The sequence below is a fragment of the Scyliorhinus canicula genome, chromosome 8, assembly GCF_902713615.1.
Source record: "Scyliorhinus canicula chromosome 8, sScyCan1.1, whole genome shotgun sequence".
Taxonomy (NCBI): Eukaryota; Metazoa; Chordata; class Chondrichthyes; order Carcharhiniformes; family Scyliorhinidae; genus Scyliorhinus; species Scyliorhinus canicula.
Genome location: NC_052153.1, coordinates 64,016,034 through 64,033,451, shown reverse-complemented (window position 1 = coordinate 64,033,451; position 17,418 = coordinate 64,016,034). Strand labels below are relative to the sequence as shown.

At 45.5% G+C, this 17,418-nt stretch overlaps 1 protein-coding gene across 6 annotated transcripts in view; it reads left to right on the top strand.

Annotated features, from left to right (window-relative positions):
* LOC119970292 (probable global transcription activator SNF2L2) overlaps positions 1 to 17,418 on the top strand; it is a 188,747-nt gene that overhangs the window by 95,775 nt on the left and 75,554 nt on the right. For all 6 annotated transcript variants that reach the window (XM_038804675.1, XM_038804672.1, XM_038804676.1 and 3 more), the window contains 4 exons: positions 242 to 405; positions 9,603 to 9,669; positions 10,267 to 10,377; positions 10,810 to 11,052. In XM_038804675.1, coding sequence (XP_038660603.1) covers positions 242 to 405; positions 9,603 to 9,669; positions 10,267 to 10,377; positions 10,810 to 11,052 — 585 coding nt within the window. The remainder of the gene's footprint in view (positions 1 to 241; positions 406 to 9,602; positions 9,670 to 10,266; positions 10,378 to 10,809; positions 11,053 to 17,418) is intronic.

The following is a 17,418-nucleotide window of genomic DNA, read 5'->3' as shown; positions in this document are numbered from 1 at the left end:
AATTTTGCAAAGTTGTGTTAGTAAAGGCCTGCAAAAAGAACATTATAATTGCAAATCTCTCGTGCCAATCTACAAATACATCCTTGGATAAAATCCATGTACTATTCAACACAAGCCACTTTTAAACAAATGTGGACATGAGTTGAAGGATAGTATTTCTGATTAAAGTTGAAAAGTTAATTTATTTTCCAAAAAGAAAGTGCTATGTGGTAAATAAATTTTATTTTACTGCAATATTTAGCTTCAAGGGCTAGAGTGGCTGGTTTCTCTTTACAATAACAATCTAAATGGAATTCTGGCTGACGAGATGGGACTTGGAAAGACGATCCAGACTATTGGGCTCATTACTTACCTGATGGAACATAAGAGACTCAACGGACCCTATCTCATTATCGTACCCCTCTCGTAAGTCTGCTAAAAACACTATACTCCAGACATTTATTTTTGTTCCAGTATGAGCTGATTCATGCTTCTGAACAGTTGGACAGGAGTTGTACTTGAATATTCTGGGACTTGGTCTACTTTCAGCTGTATTTCCTCTTCCCAGTGAAACTGTGTCTTTTCATTCCCTGGAAAAAAAATAGGTCACCAGAACTATAAACTGGTGTTTAACTGATATAACCACCCTTTACCAAGTTATCATCTCTTTTAGTTAATGTCTCTGATTATAAAACCCAAAATGTGCAATCTTGTTTTTTTTATCATTTTATTTTGCATATATAATAATGAAAGAGGTTATGGATTGCAACCCCAAGCTGCTTGGAAGAAGAAAAGTGCAGGAGAGTTAATTGTTTTCTCTTGAGCCAGTTAGTGGGAGGTGCAAATGACGCATACTTTGTCTCATTTCATCAACTTTTAAAATTTAATTTGAAACTAATTCTTGAGAAGCAAAGTGCACTTTAGGAAAGTTGTGTTGGTTGTATATGTTCACTAAAATAGAACCTAATAGTTGTAAATCTCTCTTGCCAATGTATAAAAATGTGCTTGGGCAAGATACATAAGTCATGTTCATGATTAGCTACAATGCTGTTTTATATTATTCTGTATTAAAACAAAGACAATTTGGATGTAATACTTGAAAACCTGTGGCCCAGAACTAGTCGTTCACCTAGCCAAGCTATTCAGCGCAGCTATAAAATTTACCCAACAATTTGGAAAATTGTGCAGCTATATGTCCAGTCTACAAAAAAAACAAGACCCTAGTCCAATCTGGCTAATTACTACCCTGCCCATCTACTGTAAAATAATTGCAAAGCCATGGAAACTGTAATTGATGGTTATCTGGTGCCATCAAGCCACACTAACTCGGTATTAACCTGCTGACTGATGCTCAGTTTGAGTTTTGCCAGAGCCACTCGACTCTAGACCTCACCACATCCTAGGCTCAACCATAGAACAAAAGAGTTGACTTCCAGAAGTGAGGTGAAAGTTAATGCCCTTGACATCAAGGCAGCATTTGATCAAGTGGGGCATCAAGTCACAAAATTGAAGTCAATAGGAATAATGGAAAATTCTTTAGAACATAAAACATACAGTACAGAAGGAGGCCATTCGGCCTATCGAGGCTGCACCGACCCACTTAAACCCTCACTTCCACCCTATCCCTGTAACCCAACAACCCCTCCTAACCTTTTTTGGTCACTAAGGGCAATTTATCATGGCCAATCCACCTAACCTGCACGTCTTTGGACTGTGGGAGGAAACCGAAGCAGACGCCGCACAGACAGTGACCCAGCAGGGAATCAAACCTGGGACCCTGGCGCTGTGAAGCCACAATGCTAATTACTTATGTTACCGTGCTGCCCACGGTACTGGTTGGAATACTATATAACTGAAAGGAAAAAAAAGAAGATGCTGGAAAATAACAGAAAGAAAGATGGTTATTGAGGGTCAATCATCTGTGCCCCAGGCCAACATTGCAGGAGTTCCTCAGAATGGTGCCCTAGACCCAAGCATCTTCTGCTCAGTGAATGAACCTCCCTCTGACATAAAGGCAAAAGTGGGCATGTTCACTGGTGATCTCAACTCCTCGGATACTCTGTCCATGCAGCAGGACCTGGACAACATTCTGGCTTAGGCTGATAAGTGACACATGACATTGGTACCACACATGTGCCGGTCAATGAACATTTCCAACAAAAAAAATGAACCATCTCTCTTTGATGTTCAATGGCGTTACCATCTCTAATCCCCCCCATCATCAATATTCTGACCATTGACCAGAACTGGACCAGTCATATAAATGCTGTTGCTGCAAGTGCAGGTCAGAGGCTTGGAATTCTGTGGCAAGTAACTTGCCTCTTGACCAGTACTCTCCAGTGCGACTGCAACAACACTCAAAACTCCACACTATCCAGGACAAAGTAGCCTGCTTGACCAGTGCCCTATCCACCACCGTAAACATTTACTCCCTTCAAAAATGGTGCATTGTGCCAGCAGTGTGTGCCATATACAAGATGCACTGCAGCAACTCCACAACCCTTTGTCAGCACCTTCCAAACCTTTGATGAAATGAAAATGAAATTGCTTATTGTCACGAGTAGGCTTCAAATGAAGTTACTGTGAAAAGCCCCTAGTCGCCACATTCCGGCGCCTGTTCGGGGAGGCTGCTCCGGGAATTGAACCGTGCTGCTGGCCTGCTCTGGTCTGCTTTCAAAGCCAACGATTTAGCCGTGTGCTAAACCAGCTGGAAGCACTTGCATGATAATACAACCACTTGCAAGTTCCCCTCCAAGCTGCGTATGGTACTACCGTGGAAATATATCACTGCCCCTTAACTGCTGATCGTTCAAAATCTAGTGACCCCCTTCCTAGCAGCACTGGGTAACCTACACCAGATTGACTGCAGCGATTCAAATAAGCAGCTTTAGTTAGGTAACTGGGGATGGCGAATAAATTCTGGCCTTGACTTTGATGCTTACATACCATGAATTAATTTTCACAAAAATCTTCCTGGGCTCTCTCTTTCATGGAATTTTATGAGTCTTTACCTTTTTCTAGTCCACCATATGTTTCACTGGAATGTTTTCATTTCACGTTCTACCTCCAAATGTATTAACAGATATTTCTTCATATGAAATTATTTCTGATTCATGTCTGTCGAGTCCATTAATCTGGATGCATTTATCGGAACTCTCTTTTTTGCAATTCTCCTTAGTGTTTACCAAGCGCCTTATGTTTGATACCGTGCTCCCTTTGTCCTAGACAACAGCCTGAGCTCCAAGGCATCGAATGATGGGGATGTCCCCACATAAGGATTGCACAGCAATTGTCCAGGAAGTTCATGGTCAATTGCCCTGCAATCTGAACCATGCAAAACGCTAATTTAAATTGCAAATTTTGGATGTTTCCAACTGTTTTACACAAATAGTTACCCAGAAAAAGTTAGAATTAAAACCACTTAACTCCTGGGCAATTATCCTCCTGACCCCATCCCGACCCTCACCAGGACTTCCCCCAACCTCCTGACCCCCCCCCCCCCCCCCCCCCCTCCCGCCACACACACACACACACACACACCTAGTCTTGCAAAATAGGGGCAGTGTCTTCTTTAACGTCAACTCAGCTGTCCTCGACAGAAAGCCTTGGGAACCCAGTTCATGCAGCTACGTTTCAGAGTCAGTAATTAGCAGCGCAGTGACTGACGTCCAGTATGCAAGTTGAGGCCCAACATAATCTTTAAGAAATTTAGCAATGGACCCAGAAATAAAGCACATTAATTCTTCTTAAAATAAAAAAACTTCAGCTTAAGTTCCTTGTATATTGTCCATCACCTATTCCTTTTCATCCACGTTGGTGCGTTTCCTTTTAATCCATAAACCTACATTTTTGTAATTACTTTAATTATAACACATCTTACCAAATGCTGAAATTACATATTTTATGACATTTACTAACTGTCTTTTCATGTGTTCAATTGGTCACCTCTACAAAATAGTTTGCTTTTAACAAATACATTTTGGCTGCCTTTGATTAAACCATCCATTCCTAACTGTTCACTAATTTTGTTTTGTATTGTGGATTTTAAATGTTTCACTAGAGCTGTCCTAGCCCACATTCACCTCCAACAAACATGACCAGAAAATGAATTGATTCAACAAGTCATCTGCAATTGTTTGGCTATGTTTGTCTACATGTCTGATTGCATATCACAATATAATTATTTGGATACAAATGACTTTGGGACATACTGACGGATGGAACCAACTAGATCTTGTACCAGAGTTAGTTGCTCGCCTAGTGAGCCACAAGGACATCTACCCAAACATTCAGAAGAGTGCTCCTATTCATAAAATGCAGCATCAGTTTAATGATTCCAATTACTGCCCTATCTGCCTGCGCCGAATCATCATTAAAGAAAGCCGTCAGTACTGCCATGAAACCTACCATTCCTGCTATGGGACAAGGGCCAGGGGGGTGGCGATCTTGATCGGCAAGAGGACAATGTTTAGGGTGACAAAGACGGTTACAGACCCAGGGGGGCGGTATGTCATGGATGGGGCACCGGTAGTTCTAGTCAACGTGTACGCGCCCAACTGGGACGACACGAGTTTCATCAAAAAGACCATGGCAGAAATCCCGGACATAGCGACGCATCGACTAATCATGGGGGGGGACTTCAACTGTGTGCAGGATCCAAAGACGGACAGATCAAACCCCAAAACAGGGAAAACCTCAAGCATGGCAAGGGAACTCAGTCACTTTATGGAGCAGATGGGAGCAGTGGACCCCTGGAGGTTCGCCCACCCGGGGGAGAAAGAATTCTCCTTCTTCTCCCCAGTACACAACATGTACACCAGAATTGACTTCTTTGTGGTGGGAAAAACGGTGCTTCCAGGGATAGACAAAGTGGAATACTCTGCAATTGTGATATCAGACCACGCTCCACACTACATGGACGTGCGGCTAGAGATGGGAAGGGCCCAGCGCCCCACAGGGAGGTTGGACGGTGCCTGACTAGCTGACGAGGCCTTCAGCGAAAGGATAGCGCGGGCCATAGCAGAGTACACGGAGAACAACCAAAACGGGGAGGTCTCATCCTCCACGTTCTGGGAAGCGCTTAAGGCCGTACTAAGAGGGGAAATCATTGCCTTCAAAGCGCAAAGAGATAGGTAGGAAAGGGTGGCTAGGCAGAAGCTGGTCGACTCCATACTGGAGGTAGACCGTAAATACTCCGAGGCCCCGACCGTAGAGCTCCTGGCGGAGAGAAAAGAACTACAAAGGAACTTTGACCTGCTCTCCACCAGGAAAGCAGTGCACCAACTCCGCCAGGCGCGCGGGACCCTGTACGAACACGGAGACGAAGCCAGCCGCCTGTTGGCACACCAGCTGAGAAAGCAGGCAGCCACCAGAGAAATTGGGCAAATCAGGGGTACCAGAGGCACGTTGGAAACAGAACCAGAGAGGATTAACAAAACCTTCAAGGCCTTCTACCAAGAGCTGTACACCTCAGAGCCCCCAACGGGGAAGGCTGGTATGAACCGGTTCCTTGATGGACTGGACATACCAGTCGTGGGAGAGGGCAGAAAACGGGATCTGGAAGCACCACTAGCACTGGGAGAGATCATGGACAGCATTAGCTCCATGCAGACGGGGAAGGCGCCGGGACCGGACAGATTCCCGGCGGACTTCTACAAAACATTTGCAACAGCGCTGGCCCCGCACCTGCGGGAGATGTTCACAGACTCGCTAGCTAGGGGCACACCACCACCCACGTTAACACAGACCTCAATCTCGCTGATACCTAAGAAAGACAAAGACCCAACGGAATGTGGGTCATACAGACCCATATCTCTGCTGAACGCAGATGCCAAAATACTGGCCCAAATCCTAGCCAAAAGGCTAGAAGACTGTGTACCTGAGGTGGTCACAGAGGACCAGACGGGCTTCATCAAAGGTAGACAGCTTACCTCGAACATCAGGCGCCTGCTGAACGTGATAATGACCCCCTCCGGGGAGAGAACACAAGAGGTGATTGTCTCCCTGGACGCAGAAAAGGCCTTCAACAGAGTCGAATGGAAATACCTCATAGAGGTACTGGAGCGGTTCGGGCTTGGAATAGGGTTCACCGCTTGGGTAAAGCTCCTTTACAACGCTCCCATGGCGAGTGTACGGACCAACAATACCAACTCCCAATACTTCCAGCTGCACAGGGGCACCAGACAAGGATGGCCACTGTCCCCGCTGCTGTTCGCACTAGCAATCAAACCGCTAGCAATCGCGCTCAGGGCAACAAAAAATTGGAGGGGGATCCGAAGGGGAGGCAGAGAGCACAGAGTCTCACTCTATGCAGATGATCTGCTCCTCTACATCTCGGACCCACAAAGCAGCATGGACGGAATCATCGCGCTCCTGATAGAGTTTGGAGCCTTCTCGGGCTACAAACTCAACATGAGCAAAAGCGAGATCGTCCCAGTACACCTGCAAGCGCTGGGGGGGGGGGGGGGGGGGGGGGGGGCAGCACTAGAGGGGCTGCCGTTCAAACAAGCCCGACACAAATTCCGCTACCTGGGGATCCAAATAGCCCATGACTGGAAAGGGATCCACAAATGGAACCTCACCAGCCTGACGGAGGAAGTAAAAAAGGACCTGCAAAGATGGAACACACTCCCACTCTCCCTCGCGGGGAGAGTCCAGACGATCAAAATGAACGTACTGCCCAGTTCCTCTTCCTGTTTAGATCCATTCCGATCTACATCCCCAAGGCCATTTTCAAAGTGCTGGACAAACTTATCATGGCGTTCGTATGGGGGGGGGGGTAAAAATGCTAGGATCCCAAAGAAGCCCTCCCGAATCTACAATTCTACCACTGGGCGGCAACAGCCGAGCGAGTAAGGGGATGGATCCAGGAGCCAGAAGCCGAGTGGGTGCGTGCGGAGGAGGCCTCCTGCATGGGGACCTCCCTCCGGGCCCTCGCCACGGCAGCACTCCCATCCCCACCCAAAAAACACTCCAGCAGCCCAGTGGTGACAGCCACCCTCCAATCCTGGAACCAACTGCGGCAGCAATTTGGCCTGACCAAAATGTCGGACAAGGCTCCCATCTGCAACAACTATAGGTTCACACCAGCACTGACTGACGCCACCTTCAAAAGGTGGAGGCAGGCCAGGGGGACACTGACAGTCAGGGACCTATACACGGACGACAGGATCGCAACACTGGACGAACTGCCAGAGAAATTTTGGCTAGTCGGGGGGAACGAGCTACGGTACCTGCAGCTCAAAAACTTCTTACGAAAGGAGACAAGGACGTACCCACAACCGCCACGACAGACACTACTGGAAGACCTAATGGACGCAAGTATCCTAGAGAAAGGGAACTGTAGCGACATGTATGACCGACTGGTAGAAAGGGACGACACCGTACTGGACGCAACAAGAATGAAATGGGAGGACGACCTGGGGATTGAGATAGGGTGGGGACTCTGGAGCGAAGCACTGCATAGGGTCAACTCCACCTCCACGTGCGCAAGGCTCAGCCTGACGCAACTAAAAGTGGTACATAGAGCCCACTTAACAAGAAACCATATGAGTAGGTTCTTCTCGGAGGTGGAGGACAGATGTGAACGGTGCCAAAGAGGCCCGGCCAACCACGCCCACATGTTCTGGTCTTGCCCCAGACTTATGGAGTACTGGACAGCCTTCTTCGAGGCTATGTCCAAGTGGGGGGTGAGGGTGGAGCCATGCCCGATAGTGGCGGTCTTCGGGGTTTCAGACCAGCCAGATCTATTCCTGGGGAGGAGGGCGGACGCCCTTGCCTTTGCCTTCCTGATCGCCCGCCGTAGAATCCTGTTTGGCTGGCGGTCAGCAGCACCGTCCCAGAGCTGCAGACTGGCTGTCCGACCTCTCGGAATCTCTCCAAATGGAGAAAATCAAATTCACCATCCGAGGGTCAGACGACGGCTTCCACAGAACGTGGGAGCCATTCATGCAATTGTTCCGGGACCTGTTTGTGGCCAACGAACAAGAGGAAGAATAGTCAGGTGGCCAAGAATCAGGGGAAAATGGACGGGAATCGGGGGAAGGTAGCCGGTGGGGGGAGGGGGGGGGGGGGGTAACGGGTTCGTTATGGGGGTTTGATGGCAAGCTAAGGCCCAAAACCAAACTGTAAATAAATGCCTATAAACATGTGCCTCGGCCATATTGGGGAATGTAAAATATGTATGCCGGCTAAAGGGGGCGGCCACAGTTGTTATTATGAAGATACTTACCTGTAAATATACATGTTAATTTTTGCGTTTTTTTTTTCTAATAATTTGTAATTTGTTGGATATAAAATATGAAAACTCAATAAAAAAACATTTCAAAAATTACTGCCATGAAGCAGTATTTCCCCACCAGTCATTTTCTTTTTTAATGCTGAGTTGGGGTTTTCTAGAACTACTGCTACCATTGCTTTGATACAAGCACAGATGCCAGACTCCATGGAGAGATTGTTCAAAATGCTGCAATGATCATTCCTTTGATAATGAAGACTCTCATGCCAGTTTACTTCCAACTATAACATCCAGGCTTGGTCTAATAAATGGCAGGTAACAAGTTTTCGACCCCAGTGCCACATTACCACCCCAAACAAGAAAAAGTTCCATCATATCCCATGACCTGTAGCCATCACCAAACTTCCACAGACCATCTTGATTGGGGGTTACACTGATTTGGACCACTGTACTTGACATATGCTGTCATAACTATATAGCTCACTAAAAAATGATATTGCACTACATAAAATTAAGTCAAAACATTTCAGGCCTGATAGCTAACTAGATTTGATGTAAAGACTTCTTACTAGATTTGATGTAAGATGACTATTTCCGAGGAATTTGAAAATAGTCGATCAAGGGTTCCACATATAGTAGAAATACCACAAGTTATTTGAAAGTTAAAAGATTCTAACTGCTCATTTGTGGAAATGTCTAACATAAGGAATTAGTAGAATACTTTTCCTTAATTAGAAGAGGCTGTACATTTTGAAATAATTTCTTTAATTTTTGTTTCTGACCCGTGTGCAAATAAATCTGCAAAAAAACCTATCCATTTTATATTAAGGACTTTCGCCCCTCTAATACTGCTATTAGCAAATCCATGTAACTGGTTGCTTTTTTGACTTGGAGCTGTATTATTGGTAAGCACAGCTGTTTCTTCAATTTTGATTTTGTTATTATTTATATATTTTATACATATATGTATCATATATATATAATATATATATACACATTTTCTTTCTACTTAACAAATTAAAAAAGATCCTAAGTATTATGCAAACCATTTTGATTTAAAATTGGCCAGTTTAATACAGGAAAAAGGTTATGAGTGTTTTCACTCGAATTGCCTGGAGTAACGCTCAAATATCATGTATATTTCATCAATCCAACTTCCAGATTTTACTCTTGATTTGTTATAGTAATTAGTGTTCCCAATCATTGGGAGCTGAATATATAATCAAATGTAAACATTCTAAACCTTGAAATGCCAGTACAATAAATTCATTGACAATGTGACTGTAATTTAAAGCTGGTTTCCAATTTGAACATTCTGTAATATTTAGTAATGGAATAACTATGTTCAGGAAGTCGTAATAAGTTAGATATTTTTTCCCCCTTTTAGAACTTTATCCAACTGGGTATATGAGTTTGATAAGTGGGCCCCATCTGTCGTGAAGATTTCTTACAAGGTTAGTTTTTTCTCTGTCTTTGGTGTGGAAAAAGTGCTGTGATTTTTCTGTTGCTGTCAGTTCTGAGTTTTATAGTACTAATTTACTCCTAAATAATAATGATGTGGTGAGTTATTTGGCATTTCATGTGACCATTACTTTCTCTTTCCAGATCCAAATAAAGAATATTGAACTGACCTATTTTCTAGGATATTCTTTTTCAACTTTAACTGTTTGAGCAATGCAATCATTTGTATACTGGCATATTTTAAGAACTTATTATTATACGTTGGTTTATTTACATTTGGCAGTGAAAAGGTTGAGCTCTGGCATGGTACAGGAAAGAAATCCTACTGATAAATGTGGACTGAACTACAATGAATAAACATGGAAACGTTTACTGGAAAGTTATATATAAAGCTTTTAGAAGCAATTATTTTTTTTCCCTAAAGTAACCAATTGGTGAAAAATAACTTGGTACTTCTACAGCTGTAAATATGTGTTGTAATTTTGCACTAACTGCAAAGTTTCTCTATTGTATAAAATGACAGCTTATAATAGAAAACTGGTAAATACCTGCTGGTGTGTTATGGTAACACAGCTCTCATTGCGTCTAAGGGTACACCAGCTCTCCGACGGTCCTTTATTCCACAGTTGCGCAGCGGAAAATTCAATGTTCTTCTAACCACATACGAATATATTATTAAAGACAAACATGTGCTTGCTAAGGTAAGGTCGATTTCTACATATTTGACAAACAAGTTGTAAATGGCAGGTTATCTTGAGCTATTGTACGATTGTTATGATGCTGATTGTCAGAAATTAACCTCGATTCTAATTATTTTTTCAATTTTATAAAGTTAATTTTCTTTGCTAGATAAGATTCAAAACGTAATCAGTTTTAGACTTGAATGCATCATTGACTAGGAATTTCAAGTAAAGAAATGAAGAATAAGGGTTTCCAACAAAATTCATAACTTTACTTATTTGATGATTTTGTCTACAAGAGGAAAAATGTTAACCAGACGAAGATTTTCCCATTGAATGCTGCAATTGTATTGATTTGTTTTACTGTATTTGGGCATTCTCAGTAGCGTAACTCAACTTTTTGTAGAATTTGTGACAGATGTTTTGATTCACCAGATGTTCCCCCTCTTATAGCTTCGATGGAAATACATGATTGTAGATGAAGGCCATCGTATGAAGAATCATCATTGTAAACTGACCCAGGTGTTAAATACTCACTATGTTGCACCTCGTCGGGTCCTTTTGACTGGAACTCCACTACAGAACAAACTTCCAGAACTTTGGGCCCTTCTCAACTTTCTTTTGCCTACTATCTTCAAAAGCTGCAACACCTTTGAACAGTGGTTTAATGCTCCATTTGCCATGACTGGCGAAAGGGTAACGATCATGTCACTACTATTTTACAGTTGCATTTAAAGTTTTTAAATATAGCTTTAAAAAATATAAACATATAGTTGCTTGGTAGTACTGAGGTTGAATGTTGCTGAAAAAAGAGACATCTAGTTGAAGCTTTTAGGTTACTGATTGTTTGGCACCCTATTCTCATGCAATATAAATTGCTGTTCCCTTTGAGACTTGGTATTCTTGTAAATCTGTCCGGATGAATGCAAGACGAAAAGCTTTGACAACATGTCTCTTTATTTTCAGAAATATTCAAATATAAGCATCCAAAAATATTCTGTTCAGTTATACTGAATCCATATAATCTATCCTTATTGTTATGGGCCAGGGTTTAGAGAACCCCAAAGTGTATCATGGAGTTCACCTGACCCACAACTTTAAATAGATTGTGGTTATGGGGAGCGCACAGGCCTACTTTACAGGTGTAATGCAACAGAGAGTTAAAGTACTTTAAAATTAAAACAATGTTTATTTATGAAACCAGTTAACACTTTATAAACCCACAGTAAACATCTCAACAACTATCAACACCAATCATCCCCACAGATACAATATTCTATAAGTAACCCTTAATCTTTCCTTGCAATATCCATAAGACAAAAGACCCTTTTAACACAGATCAGGTTTAAATTCTCTACTGAGAGCAGTTATCACTTTGAAATCACCCAAATGATCTAGAGACAGTCTTTAGATTGCAGAGCGATCCTTATACAGCTGCTTGCTTTTCCTGCAGCTATCCAGCTCACAAAACTAAACTAAAATCACCCTGTAGCTGCGTGCTCAAAAACAAAAGTGAAAGACAGACAGCCCAACTCCACCCACACTCTGACATCACTGCAGCTATTCGATAAACACCCATTTCTTTTTATTTATATAATCATTTTATGGAGGTAATTTTGGTATAGTAACAACAACAGAATAAACATTATACATGAAACCATAAACATAGTGCAAAAGCCATTTACCTCTCGTACAGATCTTACCCTTATTGGCCCCCTACTCTAATCTAAACCCCCCCCCCCCCCCCCCCACACACACACACATCGGTCTGCTGACGATTAATTTCCCGCAAAGAAGTCGATGAACAGTTGCCACCTCCAGGTGAACCGTAACAGTCACCCTCACAATGCAAATTTGATTTTCTCCAAACAGAAAGCTAGCCAGGTCTCCGACTTTGGGGGGCTTTGAGTCCCTCCATGCTAATAGTATCCATCGCCGGGCTACCAGGGAAGCAAAGGCAGAACGTCTGCCACTTTGTCCTCCTGGATTCCTGGGTCTTCTGACACCCCGAAAATCACCACCTCTGGACTCAGCGCCACCCTTGTTTTTAACACCGTGGACATGACGTCTGCAAACCCCAGCCAAAATCCCCTAAACTTTGGACATGTCCAAAATGTGGCCATGGTTCGCCGGTCCTCCTGCACATTTTGCACATCTGCCCTCCATCCCAAAGAATCTGCTCATCCGGGACACTGGCATGTGAGCCCGGTGAACAACCTTAAATTGTATCAGGCTGAGCCTGGCACATGTTGCAGACGCGTTGACTCTACTCAACGCGTCTGCCCATTGACCATCCTCTATCTCACCTCCCGGCCTCTCCTCCCACTTGCGCTTCAGCTCCTCGGTCTACGACCCCATAAGCTCCTTATAAATGTCCAAGACGTTCCCTTCTCCTCCCCACCCATTGGAAACTACCCTGTCCTGAATCCCCCTTAGCGGTAAGAGCGGGAAGATTGACACCTGTTTAGGAAGGAAGTCCAGCATATGCAGATCCTGAATTCATTTCCCCTCGCCAACCCAAACTTTTCCTCCAACTCCATACTCTGAAAGCTCCCCTCTGTGAACATATCCTCCATCCTCTCAATCCCCGCTCTCCGCCATAACCGGAACCCCCCTGGGGCAAACCGGTGATTATCACAGATTGGGGCCCAGACCGATGCTCCCACATGCCGCCTCCACTGGCCCCAAACTCTCAGGGCCGCCACCACCACTGGACTAGTGGAGTACCGTGCCGGTGGGAACGGCAGAGGAACAGTTACCAACGCCCACAAACTGGTGCCCTTACGTGAAGCCGCCTCCATACGCACCCATGCCGACCCCACCACCCACTTCCTGATCATGGCTATATTAGCCGCCCGGAAATAGTTGCTAAGATTTTGCAGCGCTAGCCCGCCCTCTCCCCGACTCCGCTCAAGCATTACCTTCCTTACTCGCGGGGTCTTGCCCGCCCAGACAAAGCCCATGATCACTCTGTTGACCCACTGAAAAAGGACCATGGAATAAAGATGGGGAGACACTGAAATACAAATAGAAATCTCGGGACGACCGTCATCTTCACCGTTTGCACCCTCGCAGCCAGAGACAACGGAAGCGCATCCCATCTCCGAAAATCGTCCTTCATTTGGTCCACCAGCCGGGCCAGATTCAATTTATGCAGCCGGTCCCATGCCCGCACCACTTGGATGCCTAGGTACCTAAAGCTTCCCTTTACTAACCTAAACGGTAGCTCTCCAGTCGCCTCTCCGGTCTCCTCCCCTGGACCACAAACATCTCACTCTGGAGGACAGTATATTAAGCTTATACCCGAAAACCGGCCAAATTCCCCTAGAGTCCTCATGATTTCTTCCATCCCCTCTGTTGGGTCCGAAACGTACAGAAGCAGGTCATCCGCATAGAGCGAAACCCTGTGCTTCCCCCCCCCCCCCCCCACCCAAAAAACCTCGGACCAATCCTCCAGCCCCTCGAGGCAACAGTGGGGAGAGGGGGCATCCCTGTCTCATCCCCCGGTGCAGTTTAAAATAGCCCGATGTTGTCCTATTCGTCCGTACACTTGCCACAGGAGCCTGATACAGTAACCTGACCCAGTTAATAAAGCTACACCCAAATCCAAACCGTCCCAGTATCTTCCACAAATAGTCCCATTCCACCCGATCAAAAGTCTTTTCAGCATCCATTGCGATCACTACCTCCACCTCCCTACCTTCCGGGGGCATCATGATCACATTTAACAGCCTTCTTACATTGGCCACCAACTGCCTGCCCTTAACAAACCCCGTCTGGTCCTCCCCAATAATGTCCAGAACACAATCCTCGATCCTGGAGGACAGGATTTTGGCCAGCAACTTGGCATCTACATTCAACAGGGAGATGGCCCTTTAGGACCCATACAGCTCCGGGTTCTTGTTCCGCTTAAGAATCAGCTAAATCGTTGCCCGTGACATCGTCGGGGCAACACCCCTGTTTCCTTTGCCTCATTGAACATCCTCATCAACACCAGCCCCAATATCCCTGAGAAGGGTTTATAAAACTCCACTGGGTCCCCGTCCGGACCCGGGGCCTTACCCGCCTGCATGGCCTTCAAGCCCTCCACTATCTCCTCCAGCCCGATTAGGGCCCCCAGCCCTTCTACCCGCTCCCCGTCCACCATTGGGAAATTCAGCCCCCCCCCCCAAGAAGTGCCTCATCCCCTCCAGCCCCGTAGGGGGTTCCGACCTGTACAGTCTGCTATAGAAATCCCTAAACGCCTTATTCACCCCTACTGAATCACCAACCAGGTTCCCATCTCCGTCCTTTACTTTCCCTATCTCCCTAGCTGCCTCCCTCTTCCTAAGCTGCTGTGCAAGCATTCTGCTGGCCATCCCTCCATGTCCATAGATCGCCCCCCTCGTCTTTCTCAGCTGCTCCACCGCCCTCCCTGTGGTCAGCATGCTAAACTCCGCCTGTAACCTACGCTGTTCCCTTAAAAGCCCTGCCTCTGGGGTCTCCGCATACCTTGTATCAATCTGTAGTAAATCCTTAACCAGTCCGTCCGTCTCTGCCCTGTCCACCTTCTCCCTATGGGCCCGGATCGAGATCAGCTCCCCCCCGACCACCACCTTCAATGCTTCCCACACCGCCGCTGCTGAAATTTCCTCCATGTCATTGACCTGCAGGTAGCTCCAAAAATATTTCCTCTGCCGCTCGCATATCCCTTCATCTGCCAAAAGTCCAACCTCCAGTGCGGGCGTTGGTTACTGTCTTTACTAACCTGCAGGTCAACCCAGTGCAGAGCATGGTCTGAGATTGTAATCGCTGAGTACCCCATGTCCAACACCCCAGCCAGCAAGGCCCTGCTCAAAATAAAGAAATCAATCCGGGAATACACTTTTATGCACGTGTGAGTAGAGGAGAACTCCTTCACCTTTGGCTGCCCAAATCTCCATGGATCCACCCCCCATCAGCTCCATGAACCCTCTTAGTTCCTTTGCCATTGCTGGCACCCTGCCCATTTTCGAGCTTGACCGGTCCAAGCCAGGGTCAATAACTGTGTTGAAGTCCCCTCCCATGACCAACCTATGTGAGTATCTTCCCCAGCAGCCTCTTTATAAACTTCACATCACATCATTCCAATTTGGCGCATACACATTTACTAATACCACCTGCACCCCCTCTAGCTTCCCACTGACCATAATGTACCGACCTCCCACGTCTACCCGCCTCAAACACCACCCGCTTATTGATCAGGATCGCGTTCCCTCTAGTCTTTGAATCTAGTCCCGAGTGAAAGACATGACTGGCCCAGCCTTTCCTCAGTCTAACCTGGTCCGTTACTCTAAGGTGCGTCTCCTGCAACATTACCACGTCTGCCTTCAATCCCCTAAGATGTGCGAACGCACGTGTCCTTTTGAGCAGCTCATTTAACCCTCGAACGTTCCAGGTGATCAACCTAGTAGGGGGGCTCATTGCCCCCCCTCCACCGATCAGGCAGCTCCCAACCTCCTCTTTGTCCCTCGTAAGCAGAACATTCACCCCCCCCTAGTAACAAAACCCTATAACCCAACCTCTTTGCTAAACCAAACAGATGCACACCCCCCACTGGGCTTCTGAGAGCTAACTCGCCCAGTTAGCATGGTGGCCCCCATCCTCGGCGCCAGGTAGTCTCCCACCTATTGTTCCCCCCCCCGCCGTTCATACAAACAAACTCTAACATCAAACAATCCCCACACAATTGTCCAACTGAAAAACACCAAGATCAAAACAAGCACACCTCCATCCCCCAACAGTGCCAATGAAAACCGTACTCACTCAGCTCTACCGCTGGTTCCAAATCAATGCAAACGGCATCACAAACAGCTTCCATGAAAAGCAAAACGAGAAACTTTATCCAAAAGCAGAGAAACAAAAAGAAAAAACAAAAACATGAACATTGCAGCCAAGTTCAAAAGTTCTCAATCCTCACCAGCCCTTTCTTTTTTGCAAAGTCCGATGCGTCCTCGGGCGACTCGAAGTAGAAGTGCTGATCCTCATGCGGGACCCAGAGACGGGCTGGGTATAACAGTCCAAATTTCACCTTTTTGTTAAAAAAGATCGACCTGATCTGGTTGAAGCCTGCCCGCAGGATGCTATTGTACCATTTACAGCTCTGTGTCTGCTTGCCCACTGTAGAATGTGCTCCTTATCCGAGAACCTGTGGAATCTCACCACCATTGCCTTCGGCGGGGGGAGGGGGGGTCTGCCATTCACGGCTTCCTCGCGAGTGCTCTGTGAGCCCTATCCACGATAAACACTCATTTCTTAAAGGTACATCCACTACAGCTATTTAATAAACACCCAGTTCTTAAAGGTTCTCTCACGTGACATTATAAATTCTGGAAAAAGTACAAATATAAAACGGTGTGATTTTTTTTTTTTCCCCCCCGCATTGAAATATTGCAATATATTTTTTGTTTTTGTTTTGTAATTAACTGACGTTGATAACACGTTTCACTTCAGAAATTGTATTGTGTAGAGATGGGGAAGGGGTTGGTGAAGTATAGTAAAGATTGACCAGTTGAACTTACTCAAGTATTCCTCTCATTGTCTTCAGTTTAATAAACTTGTTTTATCTGCACATGCCACCCATTGTTATGGGATTAAAAATAAATAATTTTCATAAAATCACAAAGGCAGCTGTTTTATCGTGGAAGAAATGGGGAACTCTCAGTGATCTAAACCATGAAGTTCTTTCAAGCAGAAGGTAGATAGAATCAGGAGAAAAGCAAATTACTGCGGATGCTGGAATCTGAAACGAAAGGGAAAATGCTGGAAAATCTCAGCAAGTCTGGCAGCACCTGTAGGGAGAGAAAAGAGCTAACGTTTCGAGTCCGATGACACTTTGTCAAAGCTCAACACTAAGAGAGAAATGGAAAGCAGTGAAGTAGGATAGTGAGGGAGGGACTTATGGAAATCCTGTCGGAGAGAAGAGCAGTACTTCTTCAGGGTAGGCATTCCTGGAAGAGAGGTGGCAGTGAGTTAAACACTGGAGAAAAGCAAATTACTGTGAATGCAGATAGAATCAGAATTTTGTGCCCATGATGTGGAGAT